General features: G+C 48.2%; 1 protein-coding gene across 1 annotated transcript; it reads left to right on the top strand.

The window, feature by feature from the left end:
- The first annotated feature begins 472 nt into the window (after window positions 1–472).
- LOC141093971 (SCAN domain-containing protein 3-like) lies at window positions 473–5,444 on the top strand. The gene is made up of 2 exons (XM_073579643.1): window positions 473–670; window positions 3,534–5,444. The coding sequence occupies exons 1-2, from the start codon at window positions 473–475 to the stop codon at window positions 5,442–5,444; spliced, it is 2,109 nt and encodes a 702-aa protein (XP_073435744.1).
- Window positions 5,445–16,091: the final 10,647 nt, after the last annotated feature.

Below are 16,091 nucleotides of genomic sequence, written 5' to 3'. Positions count from 1 at the left end.
GTGGTGAAGCTCCAGTAGGGACTGACATGAGACAGTCGGGGGGGTGGCCCTGACAAGAGAAGCCGCAGACTGAGAGAGCCTGGGGGTACCACAAGATGGATGGACTCTGGCAGGTGAAGCGCTGTAGCGGTAGGCCTAGGGCAGCTGCAGTGAAAGAGCCGCGAGGGCCGTCATACAGAAGTAAGGAGGAAGCGAAGGTACCCGGGCCTGTGTGCGGAGAGTGTCTAGCTGCTGCTGTATGTTGCTGCGGTCATCAAGAGGACGGGCAATAAAGAGGACCTGTTGGACGCACTTCAGTCTCCGTCTCAGTCTGTTCGTGGCGGTAAGAGGACCACCCCCCAGCCGGTCACCTACCTACATTGGCACTAGATATGTTGGAGAATGTGGACAGTGTGAACTGACGCATACCCCAAAGTGTGCTGCATATCCGTGAGCAAGTCGGCATTGCTACAGCTCAAGCCTGCTGGACAAAATGGAGGAGCTTTTGAAATGGCTAATCCTCACTCAGCAGCAGCAGGCAATGCAGTTCCAGCGGCAGCAGCAAGAGGCGCTGCAGCTAAGAGACCAACAGCAGCAACAGGAGCTACAGATACAGTGGCAGCAGCAAGAAGTGCTGCGGTTGCAGAGGCAGCAACTGGAGCATCAGCGGTGTATAGAGGAGACCCCAAAAGTAAGGGGCAATCATAGGGTGTACCAGTGGTCCTTTGCAGAGTTTTGTCCCATCAGGTCTCAGGCGATTGACTTATTGCACTTGGTGGAGAAATGGCTCCAGCCTGATACTTTGACCCCGGCCCAGATGGTAGAGAGAGTGGTGGTCGAATGACTGGTGAGGGCTCTGCCGGCTGCCCAGCAGCGTTGGGTGGGGCAAGGCAACCTGAGCACTCTGGACCAGCTGGTAGGATTGATTGAGCGCTATACAGCCACTCAAGACTTTGTGCTGGAGCATGGGAAAAGTCCAAAAAAACACTGTTGGGGCTAACCAGGACCAAGCCCATGATGAGGGGGTAACCCAAAGTGAGGGTGACAAAACTCACATTTTCCCTAAGGGTATGTGCACACGCTGCGGATTCGCAGCGGATTTAGCCCTGCAGATCCGCAGCAGATTCTGCTGCGTTTACAGTACCATTCAAGTCTACCTATTTTCAAAAACGCTGTGCACATGCGGATTTTTCCACAGGTTCAAATCCACAGCATGTCAATACTTTTTGCGGATCTGCAACGTTTTTACACCTGCTCCACTATAGGAAAACGCAGAGGAAATCCGCACAAAATCTGCACTAAATCCGCAGGTAAAATGCAGGTCATTTGACCTGTGGATTTAGCCAAATCCGCGCAGAAAAATCTGCAGCGTAATCCGCAGCATGTGCACATACCCTAAAGCTCCTCCAAGGTCTAGTCATGCTGCAGTTCTTAAGTGTTGGTGGTGTCAACGGCCTGAACATGTGACTGTCAACTGCCCTCTGACATCTAAACCAATGGACTGCGGGTGTACTCGCTGTGTGTCTATGTATGTCCAGCCAGTCTGTACTGCCACTACGGGCACTGATAGTGGCGAACCACAGCTGTGCCCAATATTCATCAATGGGTGCCAATTGGATGCTCTCCTGGACTCGGGGAGCATAGTGACTTTGGTCCATGGGTCCCTTGTTGCCTGGGACAACCCCAAATGATGGAAAGTGGAGGTGATGGGTATCCATGGGGAAATCCGGGAGTACCCAACCACAGAGGTTAACTTTTCCACACCACGTGGGGACATTAAACATGTGGTGGCAGTGGTAAAAACCATTCAATTTGGGACTGTGTTGGGAAGAGACTTGCCACTGTTCTGGTCCCTGTGGGAGACCAGGGTTAACCCTCCCATGGTAAATTGGCAAATATTCCGGGTTCAGAACCCAAACATCCCGAGTCAGGGATACCTGCCATAGGGGTGACCAATCTAGGGACAGAGTGTTACGCCGATAGGTTCCCCCTAGAGGTTGTGGCAGGAGAGGTCGTGGAGACCCCATTGAACCCCCGAGCTGGAAATGTCCCCTGGTAAGTTTGGGACAGCTCAGTTCCAGGGTTCCATGCAGAGATGCAGGAATAAAAAGAACTTTGGGAAATAAAGTTGAGACCCCCCAAAACTAGCCCAAATCTAAGGTTAATCAGGAAAGTGGGCATGTCAACTGCAACAGAGCAGTGGTTTTCAACCAGTGTTCCGCGGCACACTAGTGTGCCGCGACACATGGTCGGGTGTGCCGCGTGTCCGCATGGCTAATTTACATGCGATGCAAATTAGCCATGTGGAGGCAAGCAGGGCGGCGGGTCGGAGAGGCAGCAGTCCCGTGTTCCTGTGTCCCTTCCTCCCTGACACAGCAGTCAGCGGCTGGATGACATCATCATTCAGCCCCACGGCTGCTGTGCCAGTGAGAGGAAGCTGCCGGTGAGGAGAGGTGAGGGGTGTGTGTGTGTGTGTGTGTGTCTAGGTGAAAGGTGTGTGTATGTGTGTGTGTGTGTAGGTGAGTTGATGGATGTGATGAGAAGCAATGATGGGAGTCATGGAGAAGGCGGTGATGGGGAGAGGGCAATGGAGAAGGCGGTGATGGGGGTGATAAGAAGGCGGTGGTGGGGAGAGGGCAATGATGGGGTTGTCAAAAGGGCAATAATGGGGTGGTGGGGAGAAGGAAATGATGGAGGTAGTGGAATGGGCAATTTCTACATGAAGGGGATTATGATGGGGCATATTACTACAAGAAGGTGATAATGATGGGGCATATTACTAAAAGAAGGGGATAATGATGGGGCATATTACTAAAAGAAAGGGATAATTATGTGGCTCATATACTGCAATATAAAGGGGTACAATGAGAAATACTATGGTCATGAGGCTGGAGTACAAGCGCCAGCTCATATACTATATATGGTATATGCTGATAATTATGTGGCTCATATACGTGGGACTGTATGTATGACTTTACATGGGACTGTATATATATATGGGAATACATGGGACTGTATGTATGAGGTTACATGGGATTGTATATATGAGGGGGTTATCCTTTTTTATTTAACTTTTTTAAAATAAATAATTTATTGAAAGGACCTCTGCCAGGCATATTTCACTCTTGAGGGCTTAAAAAGCAGCTCTTGTGGTGATAAGAAGCTGATTTAAAACCCCCAAGAGTGAACTCCGTGAGAGCTGTATGTGTGGAATAATAAATGATATTTTGCCGGTCTTCAGCAGTCATGTCCTGCTTGAATTGACTCTAGTGGCGTAGCTCATAGCACTTTGCAGCCGGCTCTATTCTACTTATAGAGAAAGCTGAGTGCTACGTCACTAGTGTCAATTCAAGCAGGAAATGCAGACCGTAGTAATATAAGTCATTATTACACACATACAGCTCTCACGAAGTTCACTCTTGGGGGTTTTAAATCGGCTTCTTATCACCACAAGAGCTGCTTTTTAAGCCCTCAAGAGTGAAATATGCCTGGCAGAGGTCCTTTAAGACTTAAAGTTTAAGTGTGGCAGATAATGTAATACTCTTCTATTTTAGTGTGTGGCTGCGCACACTATCTCAGCAGTGATGGAGAAGTATTTGAGAATGGAAAAGGCAAATGCCGAACAGGACCCTGGACACAATTCTAACCCAGATGAAGGCCCTAGTATGAGAGGTCGACAAAAGAAAAAAGACAAGACAGTGAGCTCAAGGCAATACAGTGAAAGCTATCTTTCATTTGGATTTACTTCCGCTGGGGATGCGACAGCACCAACACCACTGTGCTTGGTGTGTGGTGAGAAGCTTACCATGAATAGCGCCATGGTGCCAAGCAAGCTTAAACGCCATCTCCAAACGAAACACCCTTCCGTTCAAAACAAGCCGATGGAGTATTTTGTACGCTTACGTACAAACAATGAGAAAGGGGCAACTTTTTTGAGAAAAAGCACAAAGGTAAATGAGAGAGCCCTCAAAGCTAGCTACCTTGTTGCTGAACTCATAGCTAAATCAAAAAAGTCCCACACTGTGGCAGAAACATTAATACTGCCAGCTTGTAAAGCTATTGTAAATGAGATGCTTGGCCCTGACGCAGCCAAAGAGATAGCTAAAGTGCTTCTCTCTGATAACACAATTGCCAGACGGATTGATGACATGTCTGCGGACATTGAAACTGTTGTTTTGGAAAAGGTGCGCATCAGTAAGAAATTTGCCTTGCAACTTGATGAGTCGACGGATATCAGTGGACATTGTCAGCTGTTGGCCAATGTGCGTTTTGTGGATGGAGAAGCCATTAGAGAAAACTTCCTATTTTGCAAGGCACTGCCAGAAAAATCAACAGGAGAGGTAATATTTCAGGTCACATCGGAATATCTTGATAAAAGTGGGCTTACATGGGAAAACTGCACAGGTGTCTGCACTGATGGAGCCGCAGCCATGGTCGGGCGCATCAAAGGCTTTGTAAGTAGGGTTAAAGAAAGAAACCCAGATGTTCTTGTTACCCACTGTTTCTTGCACCGTGAGGCCCTCGTTGCAAAGACCTTACCAGCAGATCTAGCTCCTGTGTTGGATGATGTTGTGCGCATAGTGAACTTTGTGAAGACGCGACCTTTGAGATGTCGCTTATTTGCGTCTTTGTGTACAGAAATGGGAGCGGAACATAAAATCTTATTGCTCCACACGGAGGTCAGGTGGCTGTCACGCGGCAAAGTGCTGGCCCGTGTGTATGAGTTGCGAGAGGAACTTAAAATATTTCTGACAAACGAGAGGTCCGATTATTCAAAGCTGCTTGCAAGTGATGAGTGGTGTGCAAAGCTGGCATACCTGGCTGATATATTTCAATATCTGAATGAACTAAACACACGGATGCAAGGCCGAAATGAAAACCTGCTTACAAGCGCTGATAAAATGAACGGATTCCGTTTAAAGGTGCAGCTCTGGCAGCAACATGTGCAGGGTGGCAACCTTCAGATGTTCCCACTCACCGAGAAACTGCATGATGACAACACTGCTGCAATGTGCGAGGTGATTGGCAGACATTTGAAAACTCTTGAGGAGAAGTTATCGTTTTATTTCTCTTCAACCTTCACAGAATGCCTTGACTGGGTTAGGGACCCATACAGCTCATTATCCGTTGCTGGAAAGGACATGACTTTAAAGGAGCAAGAGGAACTCATTGAACTGAAGCAAGACCGCGGTTTAAAGCTAAAGTTTGCTGATCTTCCTTTGCACAGTTTTTGGTTATCTGTTGCCAAGGAGTTCCCCATTCTGGCCAACAAAGCTATTTTGACATTGCTCCCATTTTCGACCACATATCTATGTGAACTGGGCTTCTCAAGCTTGACTGCGATAAAAACTAAAAACAGGGAGAGACTGAGAACTGTTGAGGAAGAGCTTCGTGTGTGTCTTTCCACCATTCCTGCCAGGATATCCCTTTTGTGTTTATCGAAACAGGCCCAGGTTTCACACTGAGTGAGTAAAAATACATTTAGAATCTATATTATTAACTATATGTATAATATGTACTGTTTTAGTGTCATTTTGTGCCATTTTGGTTGGTGGTGTGCCCCGGGATTTTTTACGTATAAAAAGTGTGCCGCGGCTCAAAAAAGGTTGAAAATCACTGCAACAGCGGATGGGGCAGTGGGTGGTCCTGTTAAGAAGTATGGAGGAGAAATGCAAAGAGGAGGAATGAGTGTCAACCAATTGTTCGGTCCCTACTTTGGTTTCTCAGTATCATCTCGGTCGGGGATGTAACGGTCATGCGGATGCCCTGTCACCCGCCCATGTTGGATGACAAGTGTTCAACCCCACAGGTTTGAACAGAGAGGGGTATATACGAGGCAGTGACCGGTGTCACAGGTAGGGGTCGCTGTGTGTTCTCCCCAGGATGCACACAGAGGCGTATGGAGGTCATGGGGGTGCATTACAGTCACATACGTAGTTGTGATTACATTGGTGAGGCAGTGACCGATGTCAGAGGTAGGGGTCACTGTGTACTAACCCTAGGATGCGCACAGAGGCATATGGAGGCCATGAGAGTGCAATGCAGTCACAGGCATAGCTGTGATTTCAATGAAGATTAAAAATAAGTGTTAGTCTTGGGCATGCTAGTGTCCAGGGCAGAGTTGGGAAAACTTGCTCTGGAGTTCTTGTATTTTGAAACAGACTGCAGGATGGTAGTCATGCAGTCTGTTTCATTCCAGGCCCAGGTTTTCCATGTGGCTGAAGGCCATGGATCCCAGTTAAAATACCTGCAGTAAAGGGTTTGGGTGTATCAGGGCCAGAGTCAGTTGGTGCTTGCTAGTGTGCAGAACAGTCGGCGTTGCAGAGCTCCACCTGTGTGAGGCAACACAAGCCAGGGGAGCCAAATGGCTAAGGCAGCTGAATAGCCTGGCACTCACAGCATACAAAGCGGTGCAGTCATCCACGGCAAATGGTCTTGGAGGTGGACTGTCTTGGACCAGGCGGTGAATCGGAGGTAGACTTTCCTGTGCCCGAAGGAGATTGACTAGCGTGTTTAACGGCTGCAAACTGGAGGATATAGTTCCTGACTGCGATCTGGAGGATACTGGGTACTATGTAGTGCTGTGAAGTGGACATTAATGTTATGCACTTGTGTGAACTGGATATTAATGCTATGCACTTATATGAATTGGACATTTTATGCTGTGAAGTAACACATTAAAGAGACATTTGTGTTGGAACTTGGCTGTGTCACTGCCTCAACACTGCACAGCGTGCTACCTTGACACTACAGTGTCTACAGAAGCATGAGCTAGGTACTGCCACATTCTGGTGACTGCAACGTACTGGGCACTACAATGTACGGGCACCACAATGGCAGTTTTCAATTTTCACTAAGCAACATCCACTGCTGTCTGTTTCTGGAAAATACCCATGGAGTCAAAATTGTCACTTTACCTGTAGATACATTTCAAAAAGGGTATAATTTCCAAAATGGGATTACCGTACTTTCTTCTAGCTGTCATGGTTTGAACAGGGTTCTTGCCCTGCACTCACAGGGTTAAGTGTTCGTGGCCTCTTTCTGGATCTGGGAGGGGTATTTATACTCACTCTTTACCAGGGTTCTCTGTCAGCTATACTGTTGTTCTGGTGTGTCTGACCCCTGGTGTGCGTGTATTCTGCGTTGCTTGTTTGCTTCCCGTGTATGACCCGGCCTGTTCCCTCACTCTGTACTCCGTCTCTCGCTTTGGTACTACTGTCTTCTCTGGTTCTGACCTCCTGACTTGGCTATCGTTACTCCGTTACAGTTTGTCCCTATTGTACCGTCTATTGCCCGTTCTGGTGTTCTGACCTATTGCTACGTCCTGACTATCCTTTCTGTCTAAACCCCGTGGTACTGTATTGCTATCTGGTGCTTTGACCCTGGCTTCGTCTGGTTTCTGTCTCTGTCTATGCCCCTTGGTAACATTGCCCCGTAGTTACCTTTCTAGGAGTTTCCCTGCAGCTCCTAGATCTGTGGAGCTTAGGCCACGCCCCCAGCAGTCATGTGCTTCAGGTCCTGATACTCTGAAGCACGCATCGTCACCTCTGCTGCCCTGCTCCACAGATATCTGTGAGTACTGTCTTTGTACTCAGGACACCCGCACTGGCACAGTGAGTTCCTGACATTATAGCTGACCATTTCAATTTTTTTTTCCCCCTCTGAGGGAAAAAAAAAAAAAGTGTGTTATCCTCATGGATCCCATACAAGCCTTGGCTGATCAGGTCAAGCACCTGACCCAAATGTTCCACAAACTTAATGTGGAACAGCGCACGATGGCCCAGACCCAGCAACAGTTGGTGGATAAGGTACAGGGGGCTGCCGCTACAGGGGATTCTTGTGCTGGAGATAGAGATGTGTCATTAGCATTCCCAGAATCTCCGGTCAAATTGCCAGACCTTTTCTCAGGGGATAAAAAGGAGTTCAGGTCTTTCAGAGAAGGATGCAAGCTTTTTTTTTTCTCTGAGGCCCCGCTCTTCCGGGGATGAATTCCAGAGGGTGGGGGTCGTCATTTCCCTACTTCGGGGGGGGGCTCCACAGGCATGGGCTTTCTCTCTCTCTTCCTCTGCTCCTGAACGCATGTCTGTGAATTTGTTCTTTGAGGCTCTGGGGCACATTTATGATGAGCCTGATAGAGTGCGTCTGGCAGAGGATATGGTGATGAGTGTGACACAGGGAAGGAACTCTGCTGAATGGTTCTGCTCTGAGTTCAGACGCTGGGCAGCGGAGGTCTCCTGGGATGACGCTGCCCTCCGGGGTTTGTTCTGTAGAGGCCTGTCCGAACGTTTGAAAGATGCCCTAGCCCTTCATTCTCCACCGGATTCTTTGGAGGACGCTATGATCCAGGCTGTCCGCATGGACCGTAGGCTGCGGACAAGAGGGGTCATGCTGCAGGAGACCCCTTTATTCTCCAATCTGAGAGACTCTGCATCTAGTACTGAGCCCATGGAGGTTGGTGCCACGTCATTGGAGGAAAAAGAGAGGAGACACCGAAGAAACAACCAATTGTGCTTTTACTGTGGATCCGCTGGACATTGGAGAAGGAACTGTCCTTCTTGCCCTTCTTCAGTGAAGCCGTCAGGAAAACGACTGAGTCTGGGTAACAATCGAGGAGGTTGCCCAGACTCCCAGGTACCCTTTTACTCGCTTACTAAAATTCTGCTTCCGGTGGAACTGGAACTTACAGGCGGTCCGGTTGGGACTACCGCCTTTGTTGACTGTGGTTCTTCTATTAATCTGATCGATGCCAAAGTTGTGACTTTTCATAAGATAGGGACAGTCAGGTTAAAAGATCCTGTTAAAATCGTGGCAATTGATTCTTCTCCTATCACCCAGGAGGGAATTTGTTTCATGACTGATACCTTTTCTCTGAAAGTGGGTTCCACTCACGTGGAAAAATTAAGATGTTTTGTCAGAAATAATATGCCGGCTGGACTGATACTGGGTATGCCTTGGCTTCAACGTCACAATCCTACTATTGACTGGGTCACAGGGGAGATCATTCAGTGGGGTTGTATGGCTAATGGTCTATGTTGTAACTTGACAACCCTTGTCACCCCAGTAAAATCTGTGTCAGTGTCGTCTGTCGATCTGGAAGGTATTCCGGAGTGCCTGAAAGATTTTGAAGACGTATTTTCTGAAAGTGAGGCTGAGGCGCTACCACCACATAGACCCTTTGATTGTGCCATTAATCTATTCCCTGGAGCCAAGTTACCCAAGGCTCGCCTGTTCAATTTGTCCGGGCCCGAACGTCTAGCCATGAAGGAGTACATTACTGAGAGTCTCCGCAAAGGGCATATTAGGCCTTCTGTTTCACCTGTGGCAGCGGGCTTCTTTTTTGTTAAGAAAAAAGATGGTGGTTTGCGGCCGTGCCTCGACTTTTGGGAATTAAACAAAATTACTGTGAAAAATACATACCCTCTCCCCCTAATTCCTGATCTATGTAACCAACTCACTGGGGCCAAGTGGTTCTCTAAACTGGATTTACGTGGGGCATATAACCTTATGAGTCCGTGAAGGGGACGAATGGAAAACAGCATTCCTAACAACTGAAGGGCTGTTCGAAAACTTGGTTATGCCCTTTGGTCTCACCAACGCTCCTGCTGTTTTTCAGAATTTTATTAATGTAATTTTCTCTGATTTAATCGGTCGTTTTGTGGTTATCTATTTGGATGACATTCTGGTGTACTCGGTGGACAGTCAATCTCACTTGCACCATTTGCGGATGGTTCTCATGAGACTGAGGGAGAATCATTTGTATGCCAAGCTGGAAAAATGCTCATTTTTCATGCAAGAAGTATCCTTTCTGGGGTTGATTGTGTGAGGGGAGGAGTTCCGCATGGATCCTAAGAAAGTCCAGGATGTTACGGAGTGGGTGCAACCTCATGACTTGAAAGGGTTGCAACGATTTTTGGGCTTTGCCAACTTTTATAGGAAATTTATGAAGGGCTTTTCGCAGGTGGTAAAGCCTCTAACGGACCTCACTCTCAAGGGAGCTGATGTAAAAAATTGGTCTGTAGCTGCAAAAAACTCTTTCATGACATTAAAAAAGTGCTTTTCTTCAGCCCCTGTATTGGTACAACCCGACCCTTCAAGACCTTTTGTCGTGGAGGTTGACGCCTCGGAAGTGGGGGTGGGGGCAGTTTTGTCTCAGGACCCTCCTACCTTTACTAACCTGAGGCCTTGCGCCTTCTTCTCTAAAAAATTTTCCTCTGCCGATAGAAATTACGATGTCGGCAATAGAGAGTTGCTGGCGGTAAAGTTGGCTTTTGAAGAATGGAGGCATTTCCTGGAGGGGTCTGTTCATCCCATTACAGTCATCACTGATCACAAAAATTTGGCCTATATCGAGTCTGCCAAGAGATTGACCCCCAGACAGGCTCGGTGGGCACTTTTTTTTTTCTCGTTTTCAGTTTACCATCACATTCCGCCCGGGATCTAAAAACATCAAGGCTGATGCCTTATCCTGAAGCTTTGATTCGGTGTCCCCTCCAGAACCTCCCTCCTCCATTCTTCAGCCAGGAGTAGTGGTGGCCGAAATCTCATCTGAGTTACAGAGAGGGATTTTGGAGGCCCAGGCTCGGGCTCCTGGTGGTAAACCCCCGGGTAAATTGTTTGTACCGGAACGTTTCTGTCTCGGACTTATGCAGGAATTTCATGATTCTGTGTTGAGTGCTCATCCTGGGATTGCAGCTACCCGGGGGGCAATTGCGAGGGATTTCTGGTGGCCCTCTATGGTAACAGATATTAAAAAGTTTGTGACTGCATGTGGGGTGTGTGCTCGTTCTAAAAGTTCTCAGGTCCGGCCGGGCGGGGAATTGGTGCCTTTGCCAATTCCGGATAGACCATGGACACATTTGTCCATGGATTTTATCACAAATCTTCCTCCTTCCAGGGGCAACTCGGTGATATGGGTGGTGGTGGATAGGTTTTCAAAACAAGCTCACTTTGTACCTCTCCCCGCGTTACCATCTGCTGAAACCCTGGCCCGCTTATTTATGCAGCATATAATTAGGTTACATGGAGTGCCTATGAATGTGGTGTCAGACAGAGGGGTACAATTTGTAGCCAGGTTCTGGAGGGCTTTTTGCAAAAAGCTGGGGATTTCGTTGTCCTTCTCCTCTGCCTACCACCCAGAGTCTAATGGACAGACGGAGCGCACGAACCAATCGTTGGAGCAGATTCTGAGATGCTTGGCCTCTTCCAGGCAGGAGGACAGGTGTGAGGTATTGCCCATGGCAGAGTTTGCATTCAACGGTCGTGTGAGTCAGTCTACTGGGAAGTCTCCTTTTCAGGTCAACTATGGCTTTAACCCACATTTTGGAGAGTTTTCCCGTATGGATTCAGGTTGTCCTGGTGCTGAGGATGTGACACAACGTCTTAGAATTCTTTGGAGGGAGGTTCAGAGGAATATTTCCAAGGCCCAGGAAAACTATAAGCGGTTTGCTGACAGGAGGAGGGGGCCAGGTCCAGCATTTGCAGTAGGGGAGAAGGTGTGGCTATCCACCCGCAATATCAAGCTTAAGATACCTTCTATAAAGCTGGGCCCCAAGTTTATTGGCCCATACAAAGTTGTGGAGGTTGTTAACATAGTAGCCTACCGACTGCAGCTGCCCACCTCCTTTAAAATTTCTAATGTCTTCCACAGGTCCCTGTTAAAGCCTGTGGGGACGGTGAGAGAGGATCCCTCATCAAATGCTCCACCAGTGCTGGTAGAGGGGCAGCTGGAGTATGAAGTAGGGCGCATTGTTGACTCCCGGTGGGTGCGCCGGAGACTCCAGTATCTGATACACTGGAAGGGGTACTCTCTGGAGGATCGGTCATGGGTTCCGGCCAGTTCGGTGCATGCTGATCGTCTGGTGCGGGCTTTCCACGCCAGATACCCAGACAAGCCTGGGGGTCCAGTGGCCCCCCATTAAGAGGGGGGTACTGTCATGGTTTGAACAGGGTTCTTGCCCTGCACTCACAGGGTTAAGTGTTCGTGGCCTCTTTCTGGATCTGGGAGGGGTATTTATACTCACTCTTTACCAGGGTTCTCTGTCAGCTATACTGTTGTTCTGGTGTGTCTGACCCCTGGTGTGCGTGTATTCTACGTTGCTTGTTTGCTTCCCGTGTATGACCCGGCCTGTTCCCTCACTCTGTACTCCGTCTCTCGCTTTGGTACTACTGTCTTCTCCGGTTCTGACCTCCTGGCTTGGCTATCGTTACTCCGTTACAGTTTGTCCCTATTGTACCGTCTATTGCCCGTTCTGGTTTTCTGACCTATTGCTACGTCCTGACTATCCTTTCTGTCTAAACCCTGTGGTACTGTATTGCTATCTGGTGCTTTGACCCTGGCTTCGTCTGGTTTCTGTCTCTGTCTATGCCCCTTGGTAACATTGCCCCGTAGTTACCTTTCTAGGAGTTTCCCTGCAGCTCCTAGATCTGTGGAGCTTAGGCCACGCCCCCCGCAGTCATGTGCTTCAGGTCCTGATACTCTGAAGCACGCATCGACACCTCTGCTGCCCTGCTCCACAGGTATCTGTGAGTACTGTCTCTGTACTCAGGACACCCGCACTGGCACAGTGAGCAAGTGCAGTGCGGTGTTCCTGACACTAGCACTTAGTGTCTCTGTATATGGAGCCTGCAAACAATTCTCGAAAAATCTGCACTCCAGGAGGAAAATAGCGCTCCGTCCCTCCTGAGTCTCGCCATATGGCTAAGCAATACTAAAACAGAATTTTTGTGGTAAAAATGTAATTATTTTTTCTTCCCTGTCAAATGGTATAAAATTTTGTGACACACCTGTGGAGTCAATATGATCACTGCACCCATATATTCATTGAAAGGTGTGTCTTGTAAAATGGGGTCACTTATGGGCGGAGTGAGGGCTGTTAAGTCCGAGGCTGCAGATAAATCCATAGTTAAATGCAATTTCATAGTTATAAGGCCCCGTCACACATAGCGATCTCACTATCGAGATTGCTGTGTGTGACAGCGTTCAGCGACCGGCCCCCCTGCCGTTATCGCTGATCGCTCTGGGAAACCTCTGGACTTTTCTTTGGTCGCTGGTCTCCCGCTGGCCAGCATGCATCGCTGCGTGTGACAGGCGGGAGACCAGCGATCTGCTGGTAACTAACGTACACATCGGGTATCCAAGGGACAGGCGTCCCTTAGATACCCGATGTGTACGTTAGTTACCAGCTCCCAGCATCAGCGCGCTGGTAACTAACTAACACAGCGACGCCGCGCGCTCGGTGTCGCTGTGCTGATCGCTGGTGAAGCTGTCTGACAGCTCACCAGCGATCACATAGCGATTCACCAGCGATCCTGACACGTTGATATCGTTGTCGGGATAGCTGGTGAGTCGCTATGTGTGACGGGGTCCTAACACAAGAGCATAGTTTGGTGTTTTACTTACTAGCTTCAGTTGTTGATTTTTTCTGCTTTTATCTGTACTGTTATCCCCATTGGATATGTGCTCCATGGACAATGCCACTAGGTGTGCGTCTTGTGAGATGTATGCATGCCTTGAACAGCCGTTTGAGGGTGAATATGTCTGCACTCGATGCAAGCGAGTTACATGTTTGGAAGCCCAGGTAATGGATCTAAATGTGCAGCTGGCAACACTCAGGAGCATTGCAAACCTGGAGAGGAGTTTAGAGCTCACCGAGCTTGTGCCGGCTGAGGCCAGTGATATGGAGGAGGGTGGAGGTGGGGAAGATCAGGGAAGAGTAGTAAGCAGCTGGGTAGATGTTACAAGAAGGGGTAGGGGGAAAAGTGCCAAGGAGCCCAGTCCTGATCTGGCACAACCTAATAAATATACCTGTTTGGCTGATATTAGGAATGCAAGCCCAGAACATATTGTGTATGGAATAGACAGATTGCTGGGTGGGGCTGGGGAAAACCCAGCGGCCATGGTCCATGGGAGGTGGAAGGTCTTTAAGAATGATTTTAGGGAACTAAGAGAGAAGCAGAAGGCCAGGACCTCCAAAGTGGTGTTTTCAGAAACACTGCCAGTGCCACGAGCATCAATAAATAGGCACCGGGAGCTTAGAGAGATAAATAAGTGGCTTAGAAATTGGTACATGAAGGAAGGGTTTGGGTTCTGGAGAACTGGGCCAACTTCTCTGTAAGCTACAGGCTCTACAGTAGGGACGGGCTGCACCTCAAAGGGGAGCAAAAATGGTAAGATGGATGGAGGAGCTTTTAAACTAGGATCTGGGGGAGGGACGGTGGTTGTTCTAATAAGGGAATAGATAGAGTAGACAGAGCGAGGGAGGCAGTAGGGGTAAATGGGAATTTAGGGGGGCTGGGATATGTAAGGAAAGCAGGGATCTGAATAGGAGGAACAAATGTGCTAAGAATATTAAATGTCTGCTGGCAAATGCAAGAAGTCTAGCAAACAAAATGGATGAACTGGAGACTCTAATGACGGTAACGGAACATGATGTGGTTGTAACAATTATAGTGGTACACTCAGGAATCTCTTGGCTTGAGACAATAAGGCAACAGAAGCAGTACGGTGTCAAGTCTGTATTAAACAAACATAGGTGCAGGGCGTGAGCAAACGGGATGATATTCAAGTAAACACAGCAAACGGGATGATATTAGAAGCCGTTCGTATACTGCAAGCAAAGTCTGTATTTATATGAATAAACGTAGGTGCAGCACGTGGGCAACAGTTCAACCAAACAGAGCTAACGGGATGATATTAGAAGCAGTTCTTACACAGCGCTGCTGCAAGCACAGTCTCATGGGCGAGGCACAGACTGGGGAATGCTGATCAGAAGACACAGTTCAAACAGGGCTGGCAGTCTCAGAATAAGAGTCCCTGAAACAGGGCAGAGCTGAGAGTCCAGAACAGTCAAATATACTGGCACCGAATACCAACAAGATAGCTGAAGCGGGCCGAGCTTACGTGTCCTAAGCAGGCAGGCTGAAGCAGATGTAGAGAAACACAAATGCACAGCTTGTAGCATGAGCACCACTGAGAGCTGGGAAGGTTTGCTGGAAAGGCTGAGCCGGATTCCCTGGAGAGGATCAGTCTCTTGCAACACAAGCCAGGAATTCAAGCAGAATACACAAATATTCAGGATTGAGAGTCCTCAGTAGCTGATACCTTTTAATGGCTAACTGAAAAGATGGTAACACATTGCAAGCTTTCGAGACTACTCAGGTCTCTTCATCAGGCTAGACATCGAAAGCTTGCAATGTGTTACCATCTTTTCAGTTAGCCATTAAAAGGTATCAACTACTGAGGACTCTCAATCCTGAATATTTTTCTATCCACTGGCTAACACGGTACAAAGATAAACATCTTTCCTGTAGCAGAATACACAAGCATTAACTGGGAGGGTAACCAGAGTTATAAAGACAGGGAAGGCAGGTCACATGAGCAGAAGTGAGGCAGCAGACACCATCTTGGAAAAGGGCAATAAGCACCACAGATGAAACAGGGAATTCCGAGTCCTGACATTACTCCCTCCTTAACAGCGACCTAAGGACGATCCCGGACCTGGTTTCTCAGGGTATATTTGATGGAACTGAGGGATCTTCTGTGGGGCACAGATGTCAGCAATGGGTTCCCAAGAGTCCTCCTCAGGTGGATATCCATGCCATCTTATAAGATACTGAGTAGGTTTCTGGGGATCCTGGAATCAATGATTTCCTCCACCAAGAAGTGCTCCTGCCCACCTACCAGTATGGGTCATGGAGGGGGCATAATGCATCCCTAAAAGCTATTAGGAGAGACATTTCAAAAGAAAGACATGAAATACTGGGTGTACCTTCATAGTCCTCAGCAGTTTAAGATGGCAGGCCACAGAACTCATGATACCGCTGATCTTGAAAGGACCAATGAACTTCTGTCCCAGTTTCTGTGAAGGAACGTTCAGCCTTAGATTCTTAGCGGATAACCACACTGAGTCTCCAACCTTTAAACATTGGTGCTGGCTTCTGGAATCTATCAGCTGATCTCTTGTAACATTCCTGTGCTGAATTTAATGTTTCTTTGAGGACTTCTAGATTCTCCCTCAAAGCAGTCAACCTCTCCTCCACTGCTGGAACTGGAACATCCAACGGAGATCTAGGAAAGATGCTCGGATGATTAGATTAGCAAAGAAAGGCGTTAC

This window comes from Dendrobates tinctorius, unplaced genomic scaffold (assembly GCF_039654945.1).
Source record: "Dendrobates tinctorius isolate UK_male_01 unplaced genomic scaffold, ASM3965494v1 ptg000063l, whole genome shotgun sequence".
Lineage (NCBI taxonomy): Eukaryota > Metazoa > Chordata > Amphibia > Anura > Dendrobatidae > Dendrobates > Dendrobates tinctorius.
The sequence above is the reverse complement of the archived record's forward strand: the minus strand, read 5'-3'. Positions and strand labels throughout refer to the sequence as shown.

What these genes read in the sequence shown, in the direction of transcription:
- LOC141093971 (XM_073579643.1), top strand. Translation starts at nt 473, where the DNA reads ATGGAGGAGCTTTTGAAATGGCTAATCCTCACTCAGCAGCAGCAGGCA. An exon ending in GTATAGAGGAGACCCCAAAA is followed by an intron (nt 671 to 3,533) that starts GTAAGGGGCAAT and finishes CTTCTATTTTAG; the next exon opens with TGTGTGGCTGCGCACACTAT.